Source organism: Xyrauchen texanus, chromosome 9 (assembly GCF_025860055.1).
Source record: "Xyrauchen texanus isolate HMW12.3.18 chromosome 9, RBS_HiC_50CHRs, whole genome shotgun sequence".
Taxonomy (NCBI): Eukaryota; Metazoa; Chordata; class Actinopteri; order Cypriniformes; family Catostomidae; genus Xyrauchen; species Xyrauchen texanus.
This window is the reverse complement of record NC_068284.1, coordinates 39,672,254-39,685,356: the sequence shown is the minus strand read 5'-3', so window position 1 is coordinate 39,685,356 and position 13,103 is coordinate 39,672,254. Positions and strand designations below refer to the sequence as shown.

The 13,103-nt window shown below is 37.3% G+C and overlaps 1 protein-coding gene across 4 annotated transcripts in view; it reads left to right on the top strand.

The window, feature by feature from the left end:
• Positions 1 to 1,952: 1,952 nt before the first annotated feature.
• Positions 1,953 to 13,103, top strand: part of atp1a2a (ATPase Na+/K+ transporting subunit alpha 2a) — a 28,516-nt gene continuing 17,365 nt past the window's right edge. For all 4 annotated transcript variants that reach the window (XR_007971215.1, XM_052133494.1, XM_052133495.1 and 1 more), the window contains exons 1-14: positions 1,953 to 2,054; positions 2,989 to 3,084; positions 3,853 to 3,912; positions 5,238 to 5,441; positions 6,800 to 6,913; positions 7,727 to 7,861; positions 8,030 to 8,147; positions 8,272 to 8,540; positions 9,963 to 10,161; positions 10,504 to 10,613; positions 11,630 to 11,764; positions 11,979 to 12,058; positions 12,229 to 12,338; positions 12,409 to 12,584. Coding sequence is in view for 3 of the 4 variants with exons in the window: in XM_052133494.1 (XP_051989454.1) it covers positions 2,043 to 2,054; positions 2,989 to 3,084; positions 3,853 to 3,912; positions 5,238 to 5,441; positions 6,800 to 6,913; positions 7,727 to 7,861; positions 8,030 to 8,147; positions 8,272 to 8,540; positions 9,963 to 10,161; positions 10,504 to 10,613; positions 11,630 to 11,764; positions 11,979 to 12,058; positions 12,229 to 12,338; positions 12,409 to 12,584 (1,818 nt within the window). In the remaining variant the exon portion in view is untranslated. The remainder of the gene's footprint in view (positions 2,055 to 2,988; positions 3,085 to 3,852; positions 3,913 to 5,237; positions 5,442 to 6,799; positions 6,914 to 7,726; positions 7,862 to 8,029; positions 8,148 to 8,271; positions 8,541 to 9,962; positions 10,162 to 10,503; positions 10,614 to 11,629; positions 11,765 to 11,978; positions 12,059 to 12,228; positions 12,339 to 12,408; positions 12,585 to 13,103) is intronic.

The following is a 13,103-nucleotide window of genomic DNA, read 5'->3' as shown; positions in this document are numbered from 1 at the left end:
TATTCACATTATATTAATGAATGATTTAAATTTGCAATTATTTGCATTTAAATCAAATCTAGCAAATAATGTGAATAATTTCAGAATGTAGCATCCTTACTACTGATTATTGTATATGTCGCTCAACAGCATATATCGAGTACACTCTTTGCCTGCTAAGTTTTACACAAAAAAAGTGAAATATTTCCAAAACAGTATTGATGAATTATGTACCACGTGAAGTTCACATGATCTATTTCTAATGTTTACGTGAGTGGAGTATCGCTCCCGGGCACAGCAGTGGTCAGGAGTACATCTGCTCTCTCTAATGTTCGGTTCTTAAAGGAATAGTTCACCCAAAATTGTCAATTCTCTCATCATTTACTCACCCTCATGCGACAGCAGATATGTATGACTTACTTTCTTCTGCTGAAAGATTTTTAGACGAATATCTCATCTCTGTAGGTCCTTTCAATTTAAGTGAATGGTGACCAGAACTTTAAGCTCCAAAAATCACATAAAGGCAGCATAAAAGTAACCCATATGACTCCACTGGTTTAATATGTCTTCTGAAAGGAATAGTTCACCCAAAAAAAAAATTATCTCGTTCTTCACTTGATGCCATCCCAGTTGTTTATGACTGTCTTTTTTCAGCAGAACACAAATTAAGATTTTTGAAGAAGATGGAGATCTGTCAGGTCCTTATAATGGAAGCACACGGGTGCCAGCACTTTGACAGTCAAATAGTCATATTTAGGCATTAAGTAATCCACACGACATATGCGCTTTGGCAAGTTCATTCAAGAATTCGGAAGTTGCTCTCATTTACATACAACAGACCAATGAACGTCACGTGAGAGTTCGGCCATTTCAAACTGCATCAGAGCCCTGGATGGAAGCGCCGATTTAAAGTTAAAACATTTTAATTTATTTATTTAATTATCGACTTGTTTCTTACATAAACACATCGATTCGCTTCAGAAGACATTCATTGAATGACTGGAGTTGTATGGATTAATTTTATGCTGCCTAAATATAACTTTTGGACCATCAAAGTGCTGGAACTGGTGTACTTCCATTATAAGGACCAGACAGAGCTCGATCTTCTAAAAATGTTCATTTGTGTTCTGCTGAAGACAGACAGTCACACACATCTGGGATGGAATCAGGGTGAGTAAATAATGAGAGTTGGGTGAACTATTCCTTGAAGCTATGCAATTGCTTTAGGTGTGAAACAGATAAATATTTAAATATTTTTTTACTATAAATCTCCACTTTCACTTTCAAAAACATTTACTTGGTTTATTCTTTCAGAATTTGAAAGTGATAGTGGAGATGTATGGTAAAAAATTACTTTTTGATCTGTTTCTCACCCACACCTATCATATTGCATCTAAAGACATTGATTTAACCACTGGAGTCATATGTATTACTTTTATGCTTACTTTATGTGATTTTTGGAGTCTGAAATTACTGGTCACCATTCACTTGCATTGAAAGGACCTACAGATCTTCGTTTGTGTTCAGCAGAAGAGAGAAAGTCGTGCACATCTGGGATGGCATGAGTGTGAGTAAATTATGAGAGAATTTTCATTTTTGGGGAAATATCCCTTTAATACATCTGGCAGAGACGTTGACAGCAGTTGTAGTTCCTGGTCTCAAGACTTGATTTAGATGTTAAGAAACCCTGAAGCCAGATCAGCATGTACAGATCATGATGATGGAGAATTCAGCTACTAATTCTCCTGCTCTAAAAATGGGGTAAAATAACTTATTGTAATAATTGTGTTTGAGAGAAAGAGAGAGGGGCAAGTGGTAGCAGGTGCAGATACACAGATTTCCTTTGCCATGGCATGAAGGGTGTGTGTGTATGGCAGGAGGTGGGAAGTACGTTTCGGGTTACCCTGAGGCACAAATGGGGGGAGAGAAGAGGTTACGTGTGTGTGTGTTTTACCAGGTGGAGAAGGGGGTATGTTACCTCCAAAAAAAGCCACCAGTGTATTCCACACGTGTGAGGAAAGAGTGGGTGAGATCTGTGCATCGGTTATTCATTATCAGCGAAGATGGGGAAAGGGGTGAGTGTTTCTTCCTGTGTGCTTCATCAGTTATTCTTTCTATCATTTGTTCTCTGTTCAACTTTCATGGTCACACATTGTAATTAGTGTCATGCACACTTAAATAATGTGGGTTAGTATCACAGACATTTCTTCAGGATTGAGAATGAGATTTTTGGCATTACAGTAAAGAGAATTTCAGCAGAAAATGTGCTAAAAAATAATGTTTTATAATAAACAATTCTTAATTGTCCTAAATACGCTCCACTATCTTATATCAAATCTAATTTCAGGTTATATTCTTATGATTTGGGGGTGAAATACGACCCCAAAAAATTCTTGATTATTTTTGTTTGGGGAGATTCACCCTGGTAGGAGCTTCTGATTTTATAAAATTTTGTAATGTTGTGAAATGAGCTTGGTTTTAGTCTATGATGTCAAAAATGTATATGATCATGTTATTTGACTGATATCCTGATGATGTTCTGTGTCTCTGCTCCTGCTGAGTTATAATTGTGATTATAAATTATAGATTATATAGAAAGGAATTTAGAAAATAGACCTGATAGAAAGTGTAATGAATGATCCTCTCTATGGTCAACATGCTGTTCTGTCAGTACATGTGTTTCTCACACACACATTTATTCAAAGCTGATCGAGAGTGACAGTGTCAGGTGATGTCCATAACACCCTGTTCCTCAGTATCTAGTGTGTCAGCATACAGCACACATTTCTTGCCAAAGCATGCACATAGTAGACTGTGTTAGATGATCCGACAACTCCTTACATGCTGAAGCACACTCACATGTTTGATTACACTGTCAAATATCATGGAAGATATTGGAAGTGGTGCCTGTGCAAAATTTGCAGCCACCACTTACAATTTCTTCAGAAACTGTAAAAGATCCTATTATTTTCTCTCTCCATCTGTCCCCTCTCTCAATCTCTGTCTCAGTGTGGACAGGAAGGCAGCCCTGAGGCGGCTCAAACAGGAGGAAGGAGAAAGAGGAAAGAGAAAGATTTAGATGAGCTGAAGAAAGAGGTGTCACTGGTAAGAAGTTCATTTTAGTGTCTGTAGGCAACATGTGTCTAATGTCAATAAGTGTGAGAGATGATCATTCGAAATCATGTCCTTAAAAGGACAGTTCGCCCCAAAATTCTCTCATTATTTATTCACCCTCATGCCGAACCAGATGTCTTTTTTCTGCTGAACACAAGATTTTTAGAATAATATCTCAGCTCTGTAGGTCCATACAATGTAAGTGAATAGTGACCAAAACTTTGAAGGTCAAAAAAGCACATAAAGGCAGCATAAAAGTAATCTACACAACTCCAGTGATTAAATTCATGTCTTCAGAAGTGATATTATGTGTTGGTGAGAAACAGATAAATATTTAAGTTCTTTTTTACTATGAATCTCCATGTTCACATTCTTATACATTTTGAAAGTAAAAGTGGAGATTTATGGCAAAAAAGGACTTAAAAATGTAACTGTTTCTCAACTACACTTATCATATCACTTCTAAAGATATGAATTAAACCACCAGAGTCATGTGGATTGCGTTTATGTGGCCTTTGTGTGATTTTTGGCCCTTGAAATGTCTGGTCACCATTCACTTGCATTGTAAGGACTAACAGAGCTGAAATATTCTTCTATAAATGAATTCTCTTCTGGATTGGCATGAGGGTGAGTAATTGATGAGAGAATCTTAATTTCTGGGTGAACTATCCCTTTAAGAATGTAATCTATGTTGATGATTAAACTAATTAAAAAACACACATTATTGCCTTATGTTTGGGTACCTGTGTGTTTCTACAGAATGATCATAAGCTGTCTCTTGACGAGGTCAGCGCTCATTATGGAGTTGACCTTACCAAAGTGAGTCACCTTAACTTTGACCCTCGACATTTACAATAACTTATTTTTTTTCCCTCTGATTGTGATGACATTTTACCCACCAGCACAAGCTCACAGCCTCCTGCTTATAACACAACCAATAATCTGCATTTCAGAACGGACTAAAACATCTCTTAAACTGAGCATCCTTAAAACATTATCTGAACATTTGACATTTTCTGAAAACTTTCAGAGATCATAGACAATCAGCATGGCTAAACATTTTCAGCTACAACAGAGCTTCAGTGTGTGCCGCGTTTAAGAAAAGTATGAGTAAGTAGACATGACTTTGAAATATATACTGACATAATTTAATCTTTTAAAGGGATAGTTTATCCAAAATATCCAACATTTTCTCATAATTTACTCAAACTCATGCTATCCCAAATGTGTATGATTTTCTTTCTTCTGCTAAATACAAGTTAAGATTTTTAGAATAATATCTCAGCTCTGTAAGTCCATTCAATGCAAGTGAATAGTGACCAGACCTTTGAAGATCCAAAGAGCACATAAAGGCAGCATAAAAATAATCCACACGACTCTAGTGGTAAAATCCATGTCTTCAGAAGTGATATGAGAATCAGATACATTTTTAAGTTCTTTTTTTTTATTATTTTAAATTCTCCTCCCTACCAGTAAGTAGTGATATACACAATTTCTTTTGAAAAAAATCTGATTTAGGGTAAAAAAAAAAGGACTTCAATATTTATCTTTAATTTCTCTCCCATACTTATCATATCGCTTCTAAAGATATGGATTGAAACTCTGGAGTCATATGGATTACTTTTATACTGCCTTTATGTGCTTTTTAGATCTTCAAATTGCTGGTCACCATTCACTTTCATTGTATGGACCTACAGAGCTGAGATATATTTCAAAAAATATTTGTTTGTGTTCTGCAGAAGAAAGTCAAGTCATACATATCTGCTGTCGCATGAGGGTGAATAAATGATGAGAGAATGTTTATGTTTGTGTGAACTATCCCTTTAAGCTTTATTTAAAGAAATACATTTGTCATGAACAATTTCAGGCTATTTTCCATTTGATGGGCTTGAATCTAACCCCATCTAGCTCACTTGCAACTACAGGAGACTTTAAGGCAAACTCCGCCCCATTTTCTAGCTGTTGATCAACAACATTCTTTAGTTTCTGTAGATTTATGAGCCATATTTGATTAATTAGTATGTAAGAATAATTTAGTTGAGAATAAGTTTTTTAGTGACCTTAAAAACACTACTATTTGTCTTCTTTAGAAGTCTTAGTTGCTGCAGGGAATCTTTGCTAACGTTATCTCTTTCCACCATCAGGGTTTGACCCATAAGAGAGTGATTGAAATTCTGGCCCGTGATGGTCCAAATGCACTGACCCCGCCGCCCACCACACCAGAGTGGGTGAAGTTCTGTAAACAGCTGTTTGGAGGATTCTCTATCCTGCTGTGGATCGGTGCCATACTTTGCTTTTTTGCATACAGTATTCAGGCGGCCACTGTGGAAGAACCTGTCAATGACAATGTGAGTCTGTTTACAACTCAACCAATAAGAATGAGAGGGGTTTAAACTAGCAATTAAGATTCAAAATGGCATTTAACAGGAAAAGTGGGGCAAAACATTTCTAGAAATTTTGTGTGTAATTTTTTGGATGTTATAATACTTTCTTCTGTCCTTGCTAGAGAGTACTTTAAGTCATTCGTAGGCTGATCCAGCCCTCCACCAACATTCCCTGCTCTTTTTGTTTGAGCATACCAACCAGCCCGACAAAGCAACATTTACTCAACCAATAATGTTAAACAAGGAAAAATGATTTACAGAAACATAATATATTTTGTTCATTTATTTTTATTATTTATTTTGATATTTGTTATAGGTAAACAATGAATTATCAAGTAAAAACATCTCACAGCATAAGTACAAGCATTAGAGAATATTTGTCAGTGTGAATATGCCTGAGGTGACATAGATAAGATAGGCTTTTCTCCATTTCAAAACATTTTTAGTAAAATGTGAGTTTAATATTATGTGAGAATTCATATTTAAAAATGCCATTTGCTCATTGAGTCAAGCCAAGCCTGGGAGATCCCGATGACACCAATTAGTCACACTTGATAAACAACAATTTAAATATCACAATAAGCTGTAAAACTACCCATATGTTTGTCCGTATGTGAAGTAAACACCTCTGCAGCTGTTAGGTTCACTCTAAAGATCCATTTACAAATCTCTTGGCATATGGCCTTATAAGTTTTTAAAAATCCATATAGCTAAGCTGATTAAAAAACAAAATCAACAACAAAAATGATCAGTAAAATTGGTCTCACTTCACCAGAGCGCAATTAAAATCTGCAGTTTGCATTTTTGGCGAATGAGTTTGATGCATTTACCTTTTGGTGCCCCATATCCAGTATGATGAATGAACCCAAGTTTGTGGACTGGACTCCCAGCTGCTCGTGGGACAGTTTAGGGTCAGTGATAAATGAAAGTGTGTAGTTAAGATTTATTTATCTTTGTTTGCTCATTAAGGTTTTATCATCACAATTTCTCTATTTATTTACATTATTTAGTTTACGGCCTATGACAGTGTATACGAGTTAAAGGGTCTGAAACTGCTTAATTAAAATGTAGTAGATAAACTCACCTGCTTAATCAGAACTTTCCCATATATGTCTGTCTGTCTGTCTGTCTGTCTGTCTGTCTGTCTGTCTGCTCTATCTATCTATCTATCTATCTATCTATCTATCTATCTATCTATCTATCTATCTATCTATCTATCTATCTGTCTGTCTGTCTGTCTGTCTGTCTGTCTGTCTGTCTGTCTGTCTGTCTGTCTGTCTGTCTCTCTCTCTCTCTCTCTCTCTCTCTCTGTTTTACTGCAGTTGTATCTGGGTGTGGTGCTTTCTGCAGTGGTCATTATTACTGGCTGCTTCTCCTATTATCAAGAAGCCAAAAGCTCCAGGATCATGGAGTCTTTCAAAAACATGGTGCCTCAGGTCAGTGTGGTATTATCAATGTGATTCTTAAACCTAAATGGAAAACATTTGGAGTATTACCATTTAAAATAAAGATAAGATGGTATAAAACCTTCATGAATATCCCAGTAACAAACAAATAGAGAAGTTATATATAATTTGTATAAATCCATGTTAATTCTTTTTTTTTTATTTTTAAACAATTGGTTAGATGCTCCATTCTCAATACTCCGAAATGTGTTGCCTTTGTGTAATCGCTTAATAGAGTTGTCTTTTCAGAAACCAACATTACAGAAATGTACAGGATGTGCAAAATACACTGCAGTGCATATTACATTAAACAAATCACAAAATACATGCAGAGTTTTGAAAATATGTTCTAGGTATTGAGAAAAGCACGTAACCAATTGTAAAAAAAAAAAACAATCCACTGTATGATTTATATAAATTCATGTAAATCCCACTTAACATTTAAAAGAAAGCTTATGCCAACACCTGCCACCCCCCCAAACACCAACCCCACCCTGCTCTTTCTGCATTCAAGCCTTGCTCTATATTCAAGCACGCATTCAATTACATAGTAATGGTCTATAAAATAAATACAATTATAACTATGTAGTCAACAAATAAATATACTCACCCAGAATAGTGCAGGCTATACATTACAAACTGTTTCTAGTACAGATACTCTGCTAACTGCTATGAGGTCCTCTCCCAAAATAATAACAAAAAATACAAATAACTCACAACTCATTTTTAAATTGTCATCAAGTTTCAGTATTTTTAATTTCCTTGATTTTAGAAGCATTTCTTTCTGTCTTCTCTCTTACTCAGCAAGCTTTGGTGATTCGTGAGGGTGAAAAGATTCAGATAAATGCAGTGGATGTGGTTCAGGGAGATCTGGTGGAGATCAAGGGTGGAGACAGAATCCCAGCAGACCTTCGGATCATCTCCTCAAGCAGCTGCAAGGTAGAGAGAGAGTGAAAAAGAGTGAGCGAAATATACATAGATCGACAATGTGATCTGATAACAGCTTGTTATCAGCAGCGAGTCTGAATAACAGAACTGAGATACTCATTCAAAAATAAGCATCTGCTCCTTAATTCTCAACCTCCTCTCTGTCTGTCTTTCTCACAGGTGGATAACTCCTCCCTCACTGGAGAGTCAGAACCTCAGACCCGTTCTCCAGAGTTCACACATGAAAATCCCCTGGAGACCAGAAACATCAGCTTCTTCTCCACCAACTGTGTCGAGGGTCAGTGTCTTCTTAGTTCATTCAATTGTTCATTCATTCATTTATTCATAAATGTATTCTTGTTATTTCGTTTTGTGTTTTATGTTTTTTTTTCGCACATTAATTTGTTTATTTGTGTGTGTAGGCACAGCCCACGGTATTGTGATCGCCACAGGTGATCGTACAGTGATGGGTCGCATTGCGACTCTGGCGTCGGGTCTGGAAGTGGGTCAGACACCCATCAACATGGAGATCGAGCACTTCATTCATATCATCACGGGTGTGGCCATCTTCCTGGGCATGTCCTTCTTCATGCTGTCACTCATTCTTGGCTACTCTTGGCTGGAGGCTGTCGTCTTTCTCATCGGCATCATTGTTGCCAATGTTCCCGAGGGCCTGCTTGCTACTGTCACTGTGAGAGAACACACAAGCACATGATTATTATGATATAATAATAATAATATTTTCACCCAAAAATGAAAGTTCTCTCATCATTACTCACTTTCATGCAATCCCAAATGCGTATGACATTCTTTCTTCTGCTGAACACAAGCAAAGATTTTAATGGGTTTGGGAGGGTTGCTTTTAAAATGTATTCAACTACAGATCACAAAATACATGTGTAACAGTATAAGTATGGACAAGGAGGAGGCGGGAACCAGCTGAACAATAAACATAACATTTTTATATGCAGCACGGCCGAGTGTGTTTCTCTCGCTCTCTCGAACCGGTGGCTCTGGCTGCCCTTTATCTCGCTCTCCCACTGATCAGCTGATTCAGCGCTGGCCGTGCTCCATCACGGCCCGGCCACGCCCTCCTCCTCGTCACAACATGACACAACAAAATATAATCATGTCTGAAAACAGGTGCATGAAAAAGGGCTAGAAATAGCATTTAAGCTTAGCATAAAGCTAAGTGTTTACATGTCAATTTACACAAAGTTAACTATTTCTGCTGCTCCATACTTACTTCAAAACCCCACACAAGTATACACAACAACATCATCTTATGATAGTATATCACAGTGTAAAAGCACCTTCTGTCTGCTTGTATGAATGTGAGTAATGCATCATAAAAATCTGTTTCACAGCTGTTCAAACACTTATCGGATTTCATCATTTATAAGGATGTTTCCAACTAAGCAGACGAAAAACTAAACAAAAAAGCAAATGACAATAAAATGCGAAGCAATCTCTTCAGTAATCAAAATACTTTTTAAATGTGACTGTATTCTGATTTCTGACTGTTTCAATTATAACTGTAGTGGAATACAGTTACTAATATTTTGTATTTTAAATACGTAATCCCGTTACTTGTATTCCATTACTCCCACAACTCAACTGGTTTAATATATGTCTTCTGAAGTAATGCAATCAATTTGAGTGAGAATCAGATCAAAATTTCAATCCTTTTTTACTATAAATCTCCACTTTCACTTTCAGAATGTGAAAGAAAGTGAAAATGAAAGTGGAAATCTATAGTAAAAAGGACTTAAATATTTATCTGTTTGTCACTCACACCTATTATATCACTTCTGAAGACATAGATTTAACCACTGGAGTCATATGGATTACTTTTATGCTGCCTTTATGTGATTTTTGGAGCTTGAAAGCTCTGGTCACCATTCACTTGCATTGTAGAGAGCTTATAGACCTGAAATATTCTTCTAAAAATATTTGTTTGTGTGCTGCAGAAGAAAGAAAGTCATACATATCTGGGGTGGCATGAATGTGAGTAAATGATGAGAGATTGTTTTCATTTTTGGATGAACTATCCCTTTAAAACAATAAAACCTTATCATCTTTTTTATTCCATCCAAATCATTCTCACACTCAGGTGTGTTTGACTCTAACTGCAAAACGTATGGCTCGTAAGAACTGTCTGGTGAAGAATCTTGAGGCTGTGGAGACTCTGGGTTCCACATCTACCATCTGCTCTGATAAAACTGGAACCCTGACTCAGAACCGGATGACCGTTGCTCACATGTGGTTTGACAACCAGATCCACGAGGCTGACACCACCGAGGATCAATCAGGTTAGCGTGCTTTGAGGTCTACAAACCAATCTAAGGACAGCGCAAGATTAGGTCATCAGTCAAGTAAGAGAAAGAGTTCTTATGACTATACTGTCTGGAAAAATGATCAGAACCAATAAGGTCAGAGAATGGGTTTGCCAGAGCAGCACCAATTTGGTAACAAAACAGTTTGAGAGATGATTTATCAGATACAATTCAGTGTGGAATAGTGTTAAAAATGTTACATATAAAAAAAGGAATCTACTACAGGAATATTTTCTGACCCTGGTGTGGACATAACGTAATGGCTAACACTGCGTTCTAACCAGGCCCAATGTTTTCTATTTAACTGGATATGTCCAGGCTGTGGGTTTGATAAAAGCTCTCCTACCTGGTTCTCTCTGTCTCGAGTGGCTGGACTCTGTAACCGTGCTGTCTTCAAACCTGGACAAGAGGACATACCTTACAGCAAGGTAATATACACCCACACACACACACACACACACACACACACACACACACACACACACACACACACACACACACACACACACACACATGTTGGGTTTCCATGTTTTATGGGGACTTTCCATAGACACAATTGTTTTTATACTGTACAAACTATATATTCTATCCCCTAACCCTAACCCAACCCCTAAACCTAACACTCACAGAAAATGTTCTGTATTTTTACATTTTCAATAAACATAATTTAGTATGATTTAAAAGCTGTTTTCTCATGGAGACCGACAAAATGTCCCCACAATGTCAAATATTTCAGGTTTTACTATCCTTATGGGGACATTTGATCCCCACAAAGTGATAAATACACACACACACACACACACACACACACACACACACACACACACACACACACACACACACACACACACACACACACACACACACTAGGTTAACTAGATACAAGACAAACTTTAATATTGGCTTGACAATGCATGGCCTAGAAGTTTAAAAATGTAAGTCTAAAAATGTTTTTCATTGCCGTTTTTAAACATTTGACCATCCACTGTGCGAAAACAGGGCCGTAACTATAATAGACATTGAGGGGGACAGGGATCGAAGTGGGGTTTTACATGGTTGATGATTAGATTATTACACTAATCTAATCAATACCCCCCCACCCCTACCCCATCCTGATTATGCGGTTACATCCTCGTGCGAAAACTGTTATTTTGATCAGTTAGAAAACACTTTGCACACTATGCCAACAAGTCTGAAGTTCTGTGCCAAGTTTGATAGCTTGAAAGCTTTAGAAGGAGTTACAATTGATAATTTAGGTTTTGCTTTTGGAGATTTCAGAAAAACCTTAAACTGTGTGTGTAGAGAATCAGTAAATTTGCTTGAGGGGTTTGTAATTTAGGCTCCACTGAAGGACACTGTTTTACCTCTTTTCCTCCACTTATTTCTGTACATAGTGTACATAATCTCTTTGACTCTGTGTGTACATGTATTTGTTTGTTTGTAGAGGGATACATCAGGTGATGCATCAGAATCTGCTCTGTTGAAGTGTGTCGAGCTCTCGTCCGGATGCGTTCAGACACTCAGACAGAACAACCCTAAAATGGTGGAAATCCCATTCAACTCAACCAACAAATACCAGGTATATTTACATAAAAATCCACAGTTCCCTTTGAAATCAGCAAAGATCTTTTATTAACATGAAATAATGTATTGTATGTACTGATATTGATTAAACAAATAAAATCTCTCTCTCTCTCTCTCTCTCTCTCTCTCTCTCTCTCTCTCTCTCTCTCTCTCTCTCTCTCTCTCTCTCTCTTCCTCTGTCTCTCTCTCTCTCACCCTCTCTCTCTCAGCTGTCTATTCATGAGGTGGAGGACAGTCCCGGTGGACACCTGCTTGTGATGAAGGGAGCACCAGAGAGGATCTTGGACAGGTGATCAATTTCAGAACTTAATACAGAGAATATTTATGACAATCCTATTGCTGATCAATGGCTGTGAATATTGGTTATACATCATAATTCTTATTGATTATCTGTAGCTGTTATCATCAACATTTTTATTACTGATCAGTAGATCTGATTATTGGTAATTGGTGATGCAGGTGCAGTTCCATAATGATCAACGGTGAGGAGCATACAATGGACGAGGACTGGAAGGATGCATTTCAGGGAGCCTACATGGAGCTGGGTGGCCTTGGAGAAAGAGTTCTGGGTATGTTCCCTTTTTCTCCCTTCTTTCTTTCTTTCTTTCTTTTAAATAATTTTCTGCCTCTCTCCTTCAGGGTTCTGTCACCTGTACCTCTCTCCCTCTCAGTTCCCATTGGGGTTTGAGTTTGACGGTGATGAAGTGAATTTCCCCATCAATCAGCTTTGTTTTCTGGGTTTAATTTCCATGATTGATCCTCCCCGAGCTGCAGTGCCAGATGCTGTTGGCAAGTGCCGTTCTGCTGGGATTAAGGTATCAGTCTATACGTTCCATTCATCCATTTATTCTTGATTCATTCTTTCTGTATCTTTATCCATCCACCCATCCATCCATCTTACTAATCCATCCTTCCATCCATCATCTACATTCATTCATCCATCCATCATACTTATCCACCATTATCTTCATTCATTAATGTATTTATTCTTTCAGTGTTTATCTATTCGTCCATCGATCCATCCATCCATCCATTCATCCATTCTCTTCATTCACTCATTTATTAATTCATTTTTATCCATCTTTCCATGCATCCATCCATCCATCATACTCATCCATCCATCCTTCCATCCATCCATCAGCTTCATTCATCCATCATAGTATCCATCCATCATTGATTAATTGATTTATTTATTCTTTCAGTATGTTTATCCATCCATCTGTCATACTCATCCATTCATCCATCATCTTCTTCATTTACTCATTCATTCAGTGTGTCCATTCATCCATTAATACATCCATCATCCTCTTAATTGATTCACTCATTCATCCATC